Source organism: Anomaloglossus baeobatrachus, chromosome 8 (assembly GCF_048569485.1).
Source record: "Anomaloglossus baeobatrachus isolate aAnoBae1 chromosome 8, aAnoBae1.hap1, whole genome shotgun sequence".
Lineage (NCBI taxonomy): Eukaryota > Metazoa > Chordata > Amphibia > Anura > Aromobatidae > Anomaloglossus > Anomaloglossus baeobatrachus.
The window spans coordinates 213787216-213801546 of NC_134360.1; the positions used below are offsets into that span (position 1 = coordinate 213787216).

Genomic DNA, 14331 nt, shown 5'->3' on the forward strand with positions numbered 1-14331 from the left:
AAGCAGTAATCAAAGCAAAAGGTGGCTACTTTGAAGAGCCTAGAATATAAGACATATTTTAAGTATTTCATTCCACATGTGTTAATTCATAGTTTTGATGCCTTCAATGGGAATCTACCATTTTCAGAGTCATGAAAATAAAGAAAACTCATATATATATATATATATATATATATATATATATATATATATTATATATAATATTACATATATTGAATATATATAAGATATTACAGTGTCCACCCATATCCTGTCCACCGCCATTAACTTGAGAACGGCGGCAGCTATAGGCATAGAAGTGGTGTCTAGGTATAGTAAAGTAGCCATGCGCTACGCAATAAAACCATCTATAGCGCCACCTGGTGGACAACAACGGAGTTAGCATTTTTATTTCGAAAATGGAACGAGATACAGAAAAAAAGTGAATTACAAAGTTGTAGGGCATCATCAATTCAATACGAATCGGTACCTTGCATACAGAAATGCTATCATTAGAATGTGTAAAACGGGGAATTACCCTGTTATGCAAATAAGTGTGCAACGTCATACCTGACGAAATATTGTAGACTGCTAATAGTACATACTGTACAATAAATGGGATTGTTCAAGGGGTTGCCCAATAGACCTCGCTGTTACACTGTTTTGTTGAGCGCGACTCATCCATGTTTAAGCCGACCGTTTTAATTTCCCATCCGTTGTAATTATTGGGGGGACATGTCTTTCCTCTCCATTTCCCTTGGTCGTGATTCCCATTAGTCAGCTTAGTGACGGTTAAGTGCTCCATTATTCTGCGTCTCGCAATGTCTCCGTTTTGGAGATCGCTACCATACGTACGAGTGTTTTACACATTCTAATCATAGCATTTTTGTATGCAAGGTGTCGATTTTGTATTGAATTGATGATGCACTACAACTTTGTAATTGACTTTTTTTCTCTATCTCGTTCCGTTTTCAAGATAAAAATGATAACTCCGTTGTTTTCCACCAGGTGGCGCTATAGGTGGTTTCATTGCACAGCGCATGGCTACGTTACTATACCTAGACACCACTTCTATGCCTATAGCTGCCACCGTTCACAAGTTAATGGCGGTGGACACACTGTATGTGTGTGTGTATATGTGACACCCTGGGTATTGTGCAATCTGCCCTTCAGCATGGTATCCACCCTCCTTGGTTTCGGGTCCTGGTCCTTTGTTGTTGCTAACAGCTGAGCCAATCAAAACCCTAGAAACACTTTACACTAAACCCACCAGACACAACATTGGGGGGCCTGAAGGGAATAGGGCCGCCCACATGGGGGGTTGGTAGGGGAAAGTGAGGAAAGGGACAGTTGAGCAGAAAGAGTGGAGAAGTGAGGTGGTAGAGGAAGGAGGTGAAGTGACTCTCGGGAGGAGAGGTCACGGAGCAGGGCTCCTGAGTACTAGGTGGCAGACGTTGGTCTGGGCCTGGTAGGAGCTGGAACCCCAGTCGCAGGGGATAGTGTCAGGGGGCATGGACTGCTGAAGAGGGCAGCCGGCGGCCCTGAGCTATCAACGGGCAGGGGCCAGGGCACGATGGTGTATGTGGACCCTAGGCCAGGAAGTAGCTTCAGGCGTCCTGGCAATTTACCCGATGGAGGTGAAGACTTCAAGATTCATCCCCAACCCGCTCCAAAATCGGGGTACTAGCCCACCGATGGGATAGGACTTTCCCAATACAGTCCAAAGAAATCCTACGGGTGAACCCTGAGAGCAAGCTCACTCCGTTAGCCAAATGGGTGAGCAGGACCCAAAAAGTTTCAGGCTTGAAGGTCCAAAGAAGAAAACACAGGTGCCAAGGAAAGGGTCACAGACTAACCGCAACACCAAGGGCACGGACGCAAGCGTGCTCCCTCCCAGCTACAGTGGTGCTCGGAACTCTGGTTTACAAGCTGTCGGTGTGATTATTTCGGGACTGAGTGAGTACACTGAAAAAAACCTTTTCCTACCCCAACGGCATCCTTACATCACAATCACCAGGCTCCCGGGGCAAACACCCCTTACCCACGGAGGGGTTAAAACACCTTGCTGCCATACCATTTCCACCTGGCATCTCCAACAGCAGCGGTGGTACTCTTATTTACCACGCACCGTGGGTGGCGTCACAAACTTTCCTAATCCCGTGTATATACTCCCCCACTCCTTTTTAATTTGTGTGTCCGCGTGGACCCCCTGGGTCCGGAGATCCCTCGAGCCACTGCTGCTCTGGATCCGAGCGGCTCGGCTGCTGCTACATATATATTTTGCACACCATACTTTAGAAATACCTGTAACATATGTTAGATGCAAAAATCACAGCAGCAATGTCATGGAAGTCTAAAGGCCAATGCAAAAGCTGTCTGCACCTTTTATTATGATTCTATAAATTTAATGACTTTTTTATATAAAAAATGCCCCAACATTGGAAGTATACAGCACCTATCCTATGCAGACCTATGTGTGCAAAGTTGATTGGTTGCAGACAACTAATACGCAAACTGTTTAGGATCTGCAGTAATGCATTTATCATTAATTTTGTAGAATGACAGATCTAGCATTTTTTTAATTTTAAGAAACAAAGTACCCAAATGCAGAAAACTTCTTAGATGCACCTGTAACCTGACACTTAACACAGGACTAGCCACCCGGCATATCAACTGTCATGAAGGCGTCAGCATCGGTGGGGACTACAGATTCTGGCACGCTGCCTGTTAGCTTCTCTGATGTCTGTGATGGAGACTCTGGCATCGACCCACAGACTTATAGCTCATAGGCAGGTTGGCAAGAGTTAACCCTGATGGGCTGCTTGTTAGTCTCCTTTGGTCACATGCTGTGGGGACGTCAGTCACATTCTCTCCCCTCCTACATATGCTGGCTGGACAATTCCATTAATGCCAGCTATAGCTAGTCTATACAGGGCTGAGAGGTGTTGTGTTTACACGCAACGACATCACTAATGAGATGTCATTGGGGTCACGGAATACGTGACGCACATTCGGCCTCGTTAGCGACGTCGTTGCGTGTGAAACGCACGAATGACCGTTAACGATCAAAATTACTTACATAATCGTTGATCGTTGACACGTCGTTCTAATCCTAAATGTCGTTGCTGTTGCAGGACACAGGTTGTTCGTCGTTCCTGAGGCAGCACACATCGCTACGTGTGACACCGTAGGAATGAGGAACAACATCGTACCTGCGGCCGCCCGCAATGAGGAAGGAAGGAGGTGGGTGGGATTTCGGCCTGTTCATCTCCGCCCACCGCTTCTATTGGGTGGCCGCTTAGTGATGCTGAACGAACCGCCCCCTTAGAAAGGAAGTGGTTCGCCGGCCACAGCGACGTCGCTAGACAGGTAAGTCCGTGTGACGGATTTTAGTGATATTGTGCGCCATGGGCAGCGATTTGCCCGTGACGGACAACCGACGGGGGCGGGTGCTTTCACCAGCGACATCACTAGCGATGTCGCTGCGTGTAAACAGACTTTACTCTGATTTAGGATGTGAATACCCTCAAATTAAAGTTCAGAGTCTGCATTTTGAGCCCATGTTGATTATATAATTGTACCTTGAATATTTCGAATTGTATCTTAAACATGCCAGTGTCCAAATAATTCTGGAACTAACAGTCCCAATGTGTTTTTATCAGTCTTTGTATTTTTTTTTATGTTTCGGGCAGACTATCATTTTAAAATGATTTAATTAGTAATTGTAACAATATGGCTAACCTTTTGTTTGTAACCGGCAATTAATCATATATTTGCTTATCTTCTCAGGTGAAGAGTCGCTCACTATGTTTGTGGATAAGGGAAGGCTGAAGCGAGAAGCCGGAGTGCGTGGGAACACTTCGGCCCCCACGTTGGATACTCTACACCAGCTGGCAGCTTCATATTTCATGGACCGGGAGAGTGCGCTACGGCAGCTGCACCATATTCAGATCACCACGGGAGCCATTAAGGTACAAGTGCAGGGGTTAATGAAGCAATAGCCTCTGTACAATAGCAGTGATTAACACCTCTGCCATGAGAGGAGCCCTGAGTTGCATCTTAGAGTTTCATTAAGATATGCTTTGTAGGGTAAGTGCACAATGCCCAGAATGCAGCGAGCTAAGGATTTACAGGACTGGATCAGACAGTCCTGTCAATGGAAAGATGTTTGATCTCTTTGCTCTGCGAGGGGTTTGGCGGTAGGAAAATTGCCTTTGGTTGATTATCTGAAGGAAGTTCATTATCCAAGCAATCCCTTGACAATGTTTTTAGATAGAATCAGGAAGTTAATGTAATGGAATGCAATATTCTCCAGATCTGATGATTATATGTGAAGCCCCGCAGGTGTTGTGTCGGTGTCGGTGCGTTACCTTCAGGGACTCCACGTTGCTGGATCTCCGTCACTGGTAGGAAATCTTCTGTTTTGATCGTGACGCCACTCTCAGTATTGCGGCCAGTAGGGACCGCCACTGCAGGTTGAGGGTCGCCTGGGGCTGATGGTGTGTGCAGTTAGTTGGAATAGCCTCCTGAGAGTGAGGCAAGCCCCAGGGCCCGGTGTAGGTGCGTAGTACCACAAGTCGCAGAATGACCACACAGGCAGGATGTCTTTTAGGGTTTTTACTCACATTTGATGGCAGGGTGAGTCACCCGGGCGTAGCTGGGATGAACCAGATGGGAACCAGGTATCCTTCAGGCTGACTTTATGAGGGTGACTACTGACTCGCCTTCCTTAGCCCTTGGTGGTTTGGGGTGACCCCGACTTTGAGTCCCTATGGGGGTCGCCCAGGGAAGATGCTGCAGCCTCTCTCCCCCTTTTGTTTGCCGTTTGCTTGTTCCCCGGACCAGGCCACTCCAGCTGCTTGCCTCCTGTGACCTATGGGCCCTCACTGTGGTTACGTGGCTGCGGCTTTTGTGGTGTTGTGGTGTGGGCTTTGAGAGCCCCACGCCGGCAGGTTTAGCAGGGAAAGGTGGATCTATCCTCGCTTCGGGATCTGCCGCCCGGTTGGGCCTGGTGCTCTCTAGCAGTCTCCTTACTTCCCACTCCGTTGCACTCCCTAGCTGAAGCTGGCTTTCAGGTAGCACTCCTAGTTGACCGTTCTCCCCCGTCTGTAGCCACTGCGCGGACGCTGTCAGATTGCACAGCTCCAGGGATCTGCTCCTCACTTGAGCTCCCTGGACTCTACACTGAACTGGCTCACTGCTCCTCCTCTCCTGTTCTTGCCTACGCCACCTAGCAACCAGACTCTCCACCACACCCCTTGAGAGGAGATGGAGGCTCTACCCCCTCCACTATTCCAGTGAAGGTGAAGGCTTGCCCCCTCCTGGGATCCCCAGGGGTCCTCTCATGGGTACATGTGTGAGACCTGATCACTATGCGCCTGTGTTCCACACCCCGGTCAGCCTTCTGGATTACCTGTGTTGTACTGTCCCCAGCATGGGTGCAGTACTCAGTGGTGCCTGACCAGGTCAGGGGCGCCACATATACAAGTGCTTGCCATCTCTGCTATCCACATACATAACACGTTCAGGTGTTTTCTTCGTTCTTGCAGGGCTAACTAGCTATTTTTGGTTGCCTGGGGCATAATGAGAAATAACATAAGGCTTCGTGTCACGGGAGAGACAAACACTTTGGATTTGTATCAACTGAAATTGAACCCAGCGATGTTGGACATAGATTTCCTCTTTGTGATATCCGTCTTTGACAGCATGCCGCAGTGATCCATTTTCTATTATATGGGGAAACCTAAAAAGCCCAAAGGGGACCAATTTCAAATTTAGTATTTGCAGAGTAATGAATGCACAATCTTATCTTAAAGGGAACTTGTTACCACATTTGGCGACTATAAGCTGCAGCCACCATCACTGAGCTCTTATAAACAGCATTCCAAAATACTGTATATAAGAGCCCAGGCTGCTCTGTATAACTTTAAAACCAGTTTTTTAATACTCACCAAGGGGGGTGGTCTGGTGCAATAGGTGTTGCTGCTCTCCGGTCCGGTGCCTCCTCTCTACTGCGATCTTTGTCCTCCTTCTATCCAGCCCATTCCGGCACTGCGGTCCTGAGCAGGTGCACTTTGATCTGCCATGCGGACAGCATATCAAAGTACTGTAATGCGCAGATGTGAGGAAAGGTTAAAGACCGCATGCGCACTACAATACTTTGATCTGCCCTAAGCAGAGCAGATCAAAGTGCGCCTACGCAGGATCGCAATGCCTGATAGTATGCATGACGTAGGACGTGTCTTGTACATGGGCCTCAGATGAAGAAGGATGTCGATCACTGCAGAGAGGAGGTGCGGGACTGGAGAAAGGAAGCGCTGGGCCAGAGAGCCATGACACCCATCACACCGAACCACCCCATAAGTGAGTATTATAAAAGTGATTTTTTTTTACATTATACAGCGCAGCCTGGGCTCTTATACACAGTATTCTGGAACGCTGTATATAAGAGCTCAGTGGTGGTGGCCACCGTTTATAGTCACCAAATCTGGTGAGAGGTTCCCTTTAATCTACTATCTTGAAAATTTAGGAGTCAATAATTTATCTAAAGACTTTGTATTAATCAGATTGTATCCAATACATTTATTTGCATGGATGTCCAATAAAAGTAGAACCTTCAAAATGGATGAGTCTGCAGAAACCATGCAGAGTATGCTCTATACGTCCACATGGTCTTTGTTACAGTCTGGTTCAATCAGAACAGATGTCTCCTTAAGACCTAGGAAAAGGCTAGACTCCTTTAAAAGGGGACCAATCTTTTCCCACAAGACACCTCCAAAATTGGTAAATGGTAAGAGTGTACCAAAGCTTCTATCCTTCTCTTAGGTCGGCTATATACATATGATAGTTGACAGTCAACCGATACTTCAGTCATCAGCTATCTCTCATGACACCCTCGTAGACTGAATGTTTTACCAACTGAATGTTCCTGCGTTTTTAAAGGGCAGAGACGAGAAATCTGCTTACAAATATCTCTAGAAGTGGATTATATACTTTTAGACAATAGGATTGGGCATTAAAATTCAAACTGCCCAACTCTTATGTTCTCTAACATCATTTGTCAGGAAAGGGTCAAGAGGACCCCATCCAAATTACACTATCAGCAGATATCAACAGGTTCAGCTGACTTTAGACTAAAATGTATGGGGGCCCTTAGCCAAGGGTTCACTGATAGTTTTATGACTTTGACCCCAGTGTAAACGTCTACTTTTAAAGCCGTAACTACATCCTTAGCTGGCACTGGTTGAAAGGCTACATACAGAACTTCTGAGAAGAACCAAATGTGGTTCCTGACTCAGTGATTGGCTCCCCCATAATTAGTTTTAGCTATAAACCTTATAGGTGAGTGGTTCCCAATCTCTGGTCCTCACGGCCCACAACAGGTCATGTCTTCAGGATTTCCTTAGTATTTCCTAGTGATTATGTAACCTGTTTAATGCTAAGGAAATCCTGAAATCATGACCAGTTGGAGGTCGTGAGGACTGGAGTTTGGGAAACACTGTTCTAGGTCATAGTCTGTTATTTAAAGCATATTCTGCAGCTCCTTAGAAAGCATGTATTTCCTCATATCACACATGATATAACATTACGACACATGCTAAGGAATTTTTTTTATTATAAAAATATAAAGTATATGAAAAGGTTATATCTTTGATGATCAGTGATTGTCCCATTGGAATGGCCACATTTGTGACAAAAAGGTGGCCATACAGTATGTGAGCAAAAACTTTCTATTAGTATGGTTCTTCGAAGGTATTGGTTTTCCTTCTGGAGAGCAGGATGGAGGGGGTAGTTTTACAGACAATGCTCCCTGGGGAAAAGTGTGCAAAGTTAACTGACCTAAAGAAAAGAGAAAACTGTCTCTAGTGCTATGAATTGGTAGATATCCTTTATGTACCGTCATGCCCAATGCAGAATGTTAAAAAGTAAAAAAGTCCAAAAGAAAAAAGTTATCCGGTAATTCCATAAAATCTTCAGTTTATTACAAATTCATAAAATCCATTAAGATTATCAAGGGAGGCAGTCCCAGTTAGCGCGTTTTGACCACAACAGGTCGAAATACGTTAACTAGTACTGCCTCCCTTGACTGTTAACAGGGATTTTATGAATTTGTAATAAACTGAAGATTTTATGGAATTACCGTATAACTTTTTTTCTTTTGAACTTATTATTGCCCATTGGTGGCTGATGGGCTTCCGATGTCCACATACAAGAAATCTAAGAGCAGGGTACTAAACAATTCAGTGATGAGTGTCTTTTTAGAACTTCAAATTGTCTCTCCAGTAAAGGAGACAAACTCTAGCACAGCGCCACCTATTGGAAGTAGCGATCCTAAAAGTCACAAGTGGATTTTCAACAATCCTTTGCAATATGACTCAGGATATATAAGCCAGATCAGAATCCCAATTTGCAGACACGGTGTTTCGGGGTGCTTGCCCCTCGTCAGTGCAAAGTATGGGGGTGTCTGATCTGGCTCATGAGAAAGCTATGTGGGGACCACGGGGGAACACTATTCTCCTTAAGGAGACTTTGCAAGCCAGTCTGGCTGCCAGGTAAGGGGACTTATAGCTGCAATGCCCCTCTGGGAAATATTCAAATTGTCTCTCCAGTAAAGGAGACAAACTCTAGCACAGCGCCACCTATTGGAAGTAGCGATCCTAAAAGTCACAAGTGGATTTTCAACAATCCTTTGCAATATGACTCAGGATATATATATTATATATATATTTTTAGAACTTTACAGATGTAATTAAAACCAGAGATGATGATGGCTGGTTGTTGATGTAGCTGATATCCCTATACGTGTTTCAAGGCTGGTTAATGGGTTGAATATTGACTTACAATGTATTTATCGATTGGTACACCTGATACAGCTAGTCATGTTTCAAGGCCCTTTAATAGGTTGAACTTACAGGGTAGCTACATGGGTGGCAGTACATAGGCAGGTTTCTTCTTTCTAGAGGGGATCTAATCAGCATTGAAAGAGACATAACTGAGCAAATCCTAAACTTCAGCTATTTAGAACATATTGCCTAAAATATCTAACACCCTTTCCCTTGATTGGTCAAAAAACGACCCATTCCGAATGGTCAGAAGGCTATTTTTTTGGGGGCATTTCTAGTCTATGATGAAAAATCAGGTCTACAAACCTCAGTAGAGTTTGTTTCACTGAAATAGTTGAAATTGCCTTTAGAACTCCAATTTCCAGACATCTAGAGCTCAGAGTATAATAACTCTACTGTTGTGTATTAGTGGTAAAGCAAAAACATGATATTTACCTTCTGTGCAAGTAGATGATAGTGTTATAATAGCTAACGTCAAAGCGGTAGAACAACTTTCATGGAACATTGGGTGAAAAGGTCTCACATTAACAGTTCTAGTTGTTTTTCTGGAAGTAATCCATTAGAACTATACATAAGAGCTGAGTGAAGCACATTTTCCATTTGCCTGCTCAATCCATAATCCAGCCTTTAAAATATTATGGACCAATTGGTTGGCCAATTATTTGCTCAGATTTGCCAAAAAGAAGCAATAAAAATGTCAAATTAATTCACCCAATGTGTGAAAATAGTGGTAAAGACCAAGATCGATACAGCAGTGGGCAAATTTAATCACCAGCCTCTGTTTTAAAGAAGCTTTAATCCCCATAAAATGATTTTCCGATATGTCATAGATTAAAATGGGATGGCGATGGCATTAGTAAAGTCTACGATCTGCGGATTTTCAAACCACCCCTACTTTCTAGAATGTATTAGTGTAATAAAACACTAAATATAGTTGTCTTATAAAGATGGCTCCTTCAAAATATCAGCTAGTTTGTCCCTAGTCAACATTGTCATACATGAAGACGTCTGCACTTAGACATACATTTCTAATAGTAAATGTAAAGTAGTATTATTTGATGACTATTAAAAAAAAAAGGCCAACCATGTAAAACCAGGAGGCATCTTCCTTATATTTAAAACTGGTCTTCTTAGTCAATGGAGTGGGGTTTTTAACGCTTCTTCTTGGGCGTCTTCATGAGGAATACACCTCTTGTCTAACTAGTTTAAAGGGTCTGTCTACTACTTTAAAATTGATGACTAGCGAAGCTGAAAAAAAAAGTTTAGTGTTCATATCGAACATGGATATTTTATTCTAAAAAAACAGTGTTCGAGTTCAGAGTTTTGATGCTTTATGAATTCAGAGCACTCACTCGAGCATCGGTGTGAGGTCCTTGAGGTCCAATCCAACTCTACCATTCTATAATTCTATAGCTGGCATGATTTAAGCAAACCTGCACTTGCAAGGGGTTGGACTCGATGGCCCTTGAGGTCCCTTCCAACTCTACCAATTTATGATTTTATGAGCTGCAACAGTGTTTGATCATCTCACAATGGGGGTAACAACAGCGTGATTGAATGTAGTATGTACCAAAAAAAATTTTGGAAAACCCATGCTCACCCGCCCTCGGAAGGGTTTTGTTTATGGCTGGCCACATGTGGGCAGAGACTCAAACTGCCCAATCAGTGACTTCCATTGGGATGCAAGTCAAGTCTGGGTGCAGAACCAAACCGGCTAAACCTGCCTCATCAAATGTCAACAGGTCTACTCATCTCTATTGATGACCTATTCTTAGGTTAGGTCATTAATGTTTGATTGGAGGGTGTGCCACATCCAGCACCCCTGCCGATCAGCTGTCTCCGGTGCCGCCGCAACCAGAACTACTGTTTCGAAACTACACAACACAGCTCCATGAACTGAGTAGAGGACATAGGCAGACACCTCACATCCACCCCTTATTGATAAAAATAGGTGGCAGAAATGAGCCTGATGCCGCCACTATAAAGTTAACGAAGAAGTACTGTACAGCTCTTCCGCAATTGAGTCCGGCACTGGGAATATCTATTTGTCAGGGGTGCTGGTTGTCCCAACCCCAGCTACCAGACAATGATGACCTATCATAAGGATAGGTCATCAGTGTTGAAGTAGTGGAGAAATCCATTAATTTCATATACAGGGAAGAGGGAGACATTTCTCATGAATGGAGAGGTGCAGGAAAAAACCCCTCAAAAAAACATAAATTCAGGAGAACAGCACCAATTAGATGTAGTAAAATTTAGATGTTAATGGCAAGTGTCCGATCCTCTTCTTGGCATCTCTACAGCCCTTGCAAATGATCTTGTCGAATGTAGCAACGCCATGCAATGTCACAAAACCATTTGAATGGATTTCGCCTTTAAGAATCACTTTTTACAAACCATTTTTTATATTAATGGGTGCAGCAAACAACAACAATATTTATTTTTATGCAATGATATTTCAGAAGATTCCTTTTGGTTTGCATATGTATGGAAAAGTTAATGGAGCAGAATTGACTTTGTATTGCGAATGGAATGGGTTAATGGAGCAGTGTATCAGCAAAGGGAAAAGCTGCTGTAGCGACATTATTAATGGAACATTGGCCCCGTTAATGAACTTGCCACTCATTAAAAGGCAGCCAGTTCCCTTCTGTTCCGAAAATGAGCTACTTTAGTTTTTTTTCCATAGTTCCAATTTTCTGCAATTTCTCTTTCTTCACTTTTCGCACATCCTCGTGGTTAAATGATTAGTGGTTTACAATATGTTCTTTTGAATATCGTGTGGTCCATGTAGATCCTTTATTAGAATCTAACCTGACGCACATGAGTGTTTGATTACCGGGTCCCGCACAAACCTCACAACAGATGTTGTTGTAAGCTAATGATATCACCACCTGGCGTATGATTACTACGACAGGTCCAGGACTTCATGAAGAATGGTCTCTGGTGGCAACTACACTTCTATAAGCTGGCATTTGAGAAACCAACAATTTAGTCTTTACTATCTGACCAATCAACCTTGGATTCAGATGGAATATCTCCAAGATTTACAGTAACGAAAAAAACTCAAACAATTAATTAGTGGAAAATGTAGTATCCATGCATTAATATTCAATACCTCTCGAAAAGACCACTTATTTGAGAAGACGATCCTTGATGTAGACCAGTTTTTCCTATACTGTATATATTATCCTTCTATTTTGAGAGTACTACCCTACTTAAAGAAATTGTTCACAGTAATACCAGATTTTTGTCTCAACAAGATTTTACTCCATACCCATGCCAACTTTTACCAAGCAGTGTTTGGAATAAACTCAGCCCTCAAAATGAAATCCACACCTCTGGTTTCGGCACCAAAATTCGCAAGGCTTTCTGTATTTAAAAAAACAAACACTCCTAAGAAAGAACAAAATAAGTATATAACCAGCAGTAAATAACTAGTAATAGACCACATAAATAATATAGGATACTTAGTAGCCACAATTTGTGATCTAAAAAGAATCTAAAGATCTAAAAGTCATCTTACCACACCAAGGTGTACCCATGCGGACAGTGCTACCCTCTTGTATGAAGAAAAGCAAAAAAATAAGGGAGCATTCAAAGGCTGATTTATAAAATTGTAACAACTTTATTAAATACAAAAGTTTATAAAAAGAATCTAGATTTTTCTAAATTACAAAATGGGGGTGCTAGATGTTACAGTGGGTCTCTTATATTGATGTGGAACCTCTGGGCGACCACCTGAGTTATGGGTAAGTCTTAGGATGATTTATTTCTGGCTGACGCTATGTGTTGTACTCTAGACTCACTTGGACTGACACTGGCCAGTTATAATGAAATAAATGCATTAAGCTGCAATTCCTTTTGGAATTTATAATTACTACAGGCTTCATTGTCAGCCATATTATATTTAGATAGAGCCCCCTGTTTTGGACTTCCCATTGCCATGTGATGTTTGCCTGAGCCCCCCATTAACATGTGGGTTTCACCCATTGTAACATCTAGCACCACCATTTTGTAATGTTGAAAAATCTAGATTCTTTTATAAACTTTTGTATTTAATAAAGTTGTTACAATTTTATAAATCAGCCTTTGAATGCTCCCTTATTGTTTGCTTTTCTCAAGTTTAGTATGGAGTGGCATATGATAAAACACGAGATGTGCACTAGTCAATTATTTATATCCCTCTTGTATGAAAACCTCAGCTTGTCTCAACCAACCTCAATATACTGATCAGACACCTGCCTATGGGAGATATATAGATGACGTGCTTAGTTCTAAAATAGGCAACCACACCCTGTTTGTAGAAAATTCAAGAGACTACAGCAAAACCAAAGAATTGAGGTGGAGCATGAGTTGGTATACATGCAACATGTAGGAGCAGGACTAAGGCCAGACTGATAAGACGCCTGCCTATGGGAGATATATAGATGACGTGCTTAGTTCTAAAATGGGAAACCACACCCTGTTTGTAGAAAATACAAGAGACTACAGCAAAACCAAAGAGTTGAGGTGGAGCATGAGTTGGTATACATGCAACATGTAGGAGCAGGACTAAGGCCAGACTGATAAGACGGCTGCCTATGGGAGATATATAGATGACATGCTTAGTTCTAAAATGGGAAACCAAACCCTGTTTGTAGAAAATACAAGAGACTACAGCAAAACCAAAGAATTGAGGTGGAGCATGAGTTGGTATGCACGCAACATGTAGGAGCTTGTTCACACTGTGGACATTTGACAGACAAACCCCAAGAAAGAAAATTAACAAAAACCCTGCAGTAAGTGAATAGTAATAGTACATATAAATTGTCCGAACATGATTAAGACTATGTGTCGAAACGCGTAGTTCTGTGGGGTTCCTCTCTATGTCCCCTATACTCTTCTAGCTGACCGCTTTGTACACCACTTATTTTTAATGGATTTATCAAATAAAAGAAAGAAAAAAATTTAATTGCAACTTGAGGACTGCGCTGGACTTTTTTTCATCCTGAATATAAATTGTCAGGTACTTAGTAAACACTTATTTTTATCAAAAAAGCATATAAGCCATCTTACTACTTCTGCAATACAGCTTAATAAAACTGTCTAAAAGTTAACGAATATACTCTCAGTATCTACATCAGTCCAATAGACTTTAAATAGAAAAGCACCAACCATTCATAAATGAACGTGTTTATTTAAGCATGTCCCGTGAATGGTCGATGTCATTGGTGAAATACTAATACATTTTCTATGAAAGAGTGAAAGTGACAAGTTGTGATTCTTCAAAATTGTTGTTTTCCTTTAGAAAAAGGAGATATTTCAACAAACCTTAAATCGCACGGCTCACACCAAAAACAATTCCTTATAATGAAGACACGAAAAATGAATTGTTGTTTCTATTGTGGAGGGAAAAGCAAATTATTCAGTTTGGGATCAGGAGTGGAATAAGTTTAAATTGACCATATTAAATATTCCCCTCCGGATGTTGTGAGACATAGACCCTTATTTTCTCTCTAAATTGTTCTTA

At 42.5% G+C, this 14331-nt stretch overlaps 1 protein-coding gene across 1 annotated transcript in view; it reads left to right on the forward strand.

The window, feature by feature from the left end:
* The window catches only part of BRINP2 (BMP/retinoic acid inducible neural specific 2), a 482664-nt gene that overhangs the window by 182805 nt on the left and 285528 nt on the right, over window positions 1-14331 (forward strand). Inside the window, exon 4 of the mRNA XM_075320160.1 lies at window positions 3769-3950. Within this exon, the coding sequence (XP_075176275.1) occupies window positions 3769-3950 (182 nt within the window). The remainder of the gene's footprint in view (window positions 1-3768; window positions 3951-14331) is intronic.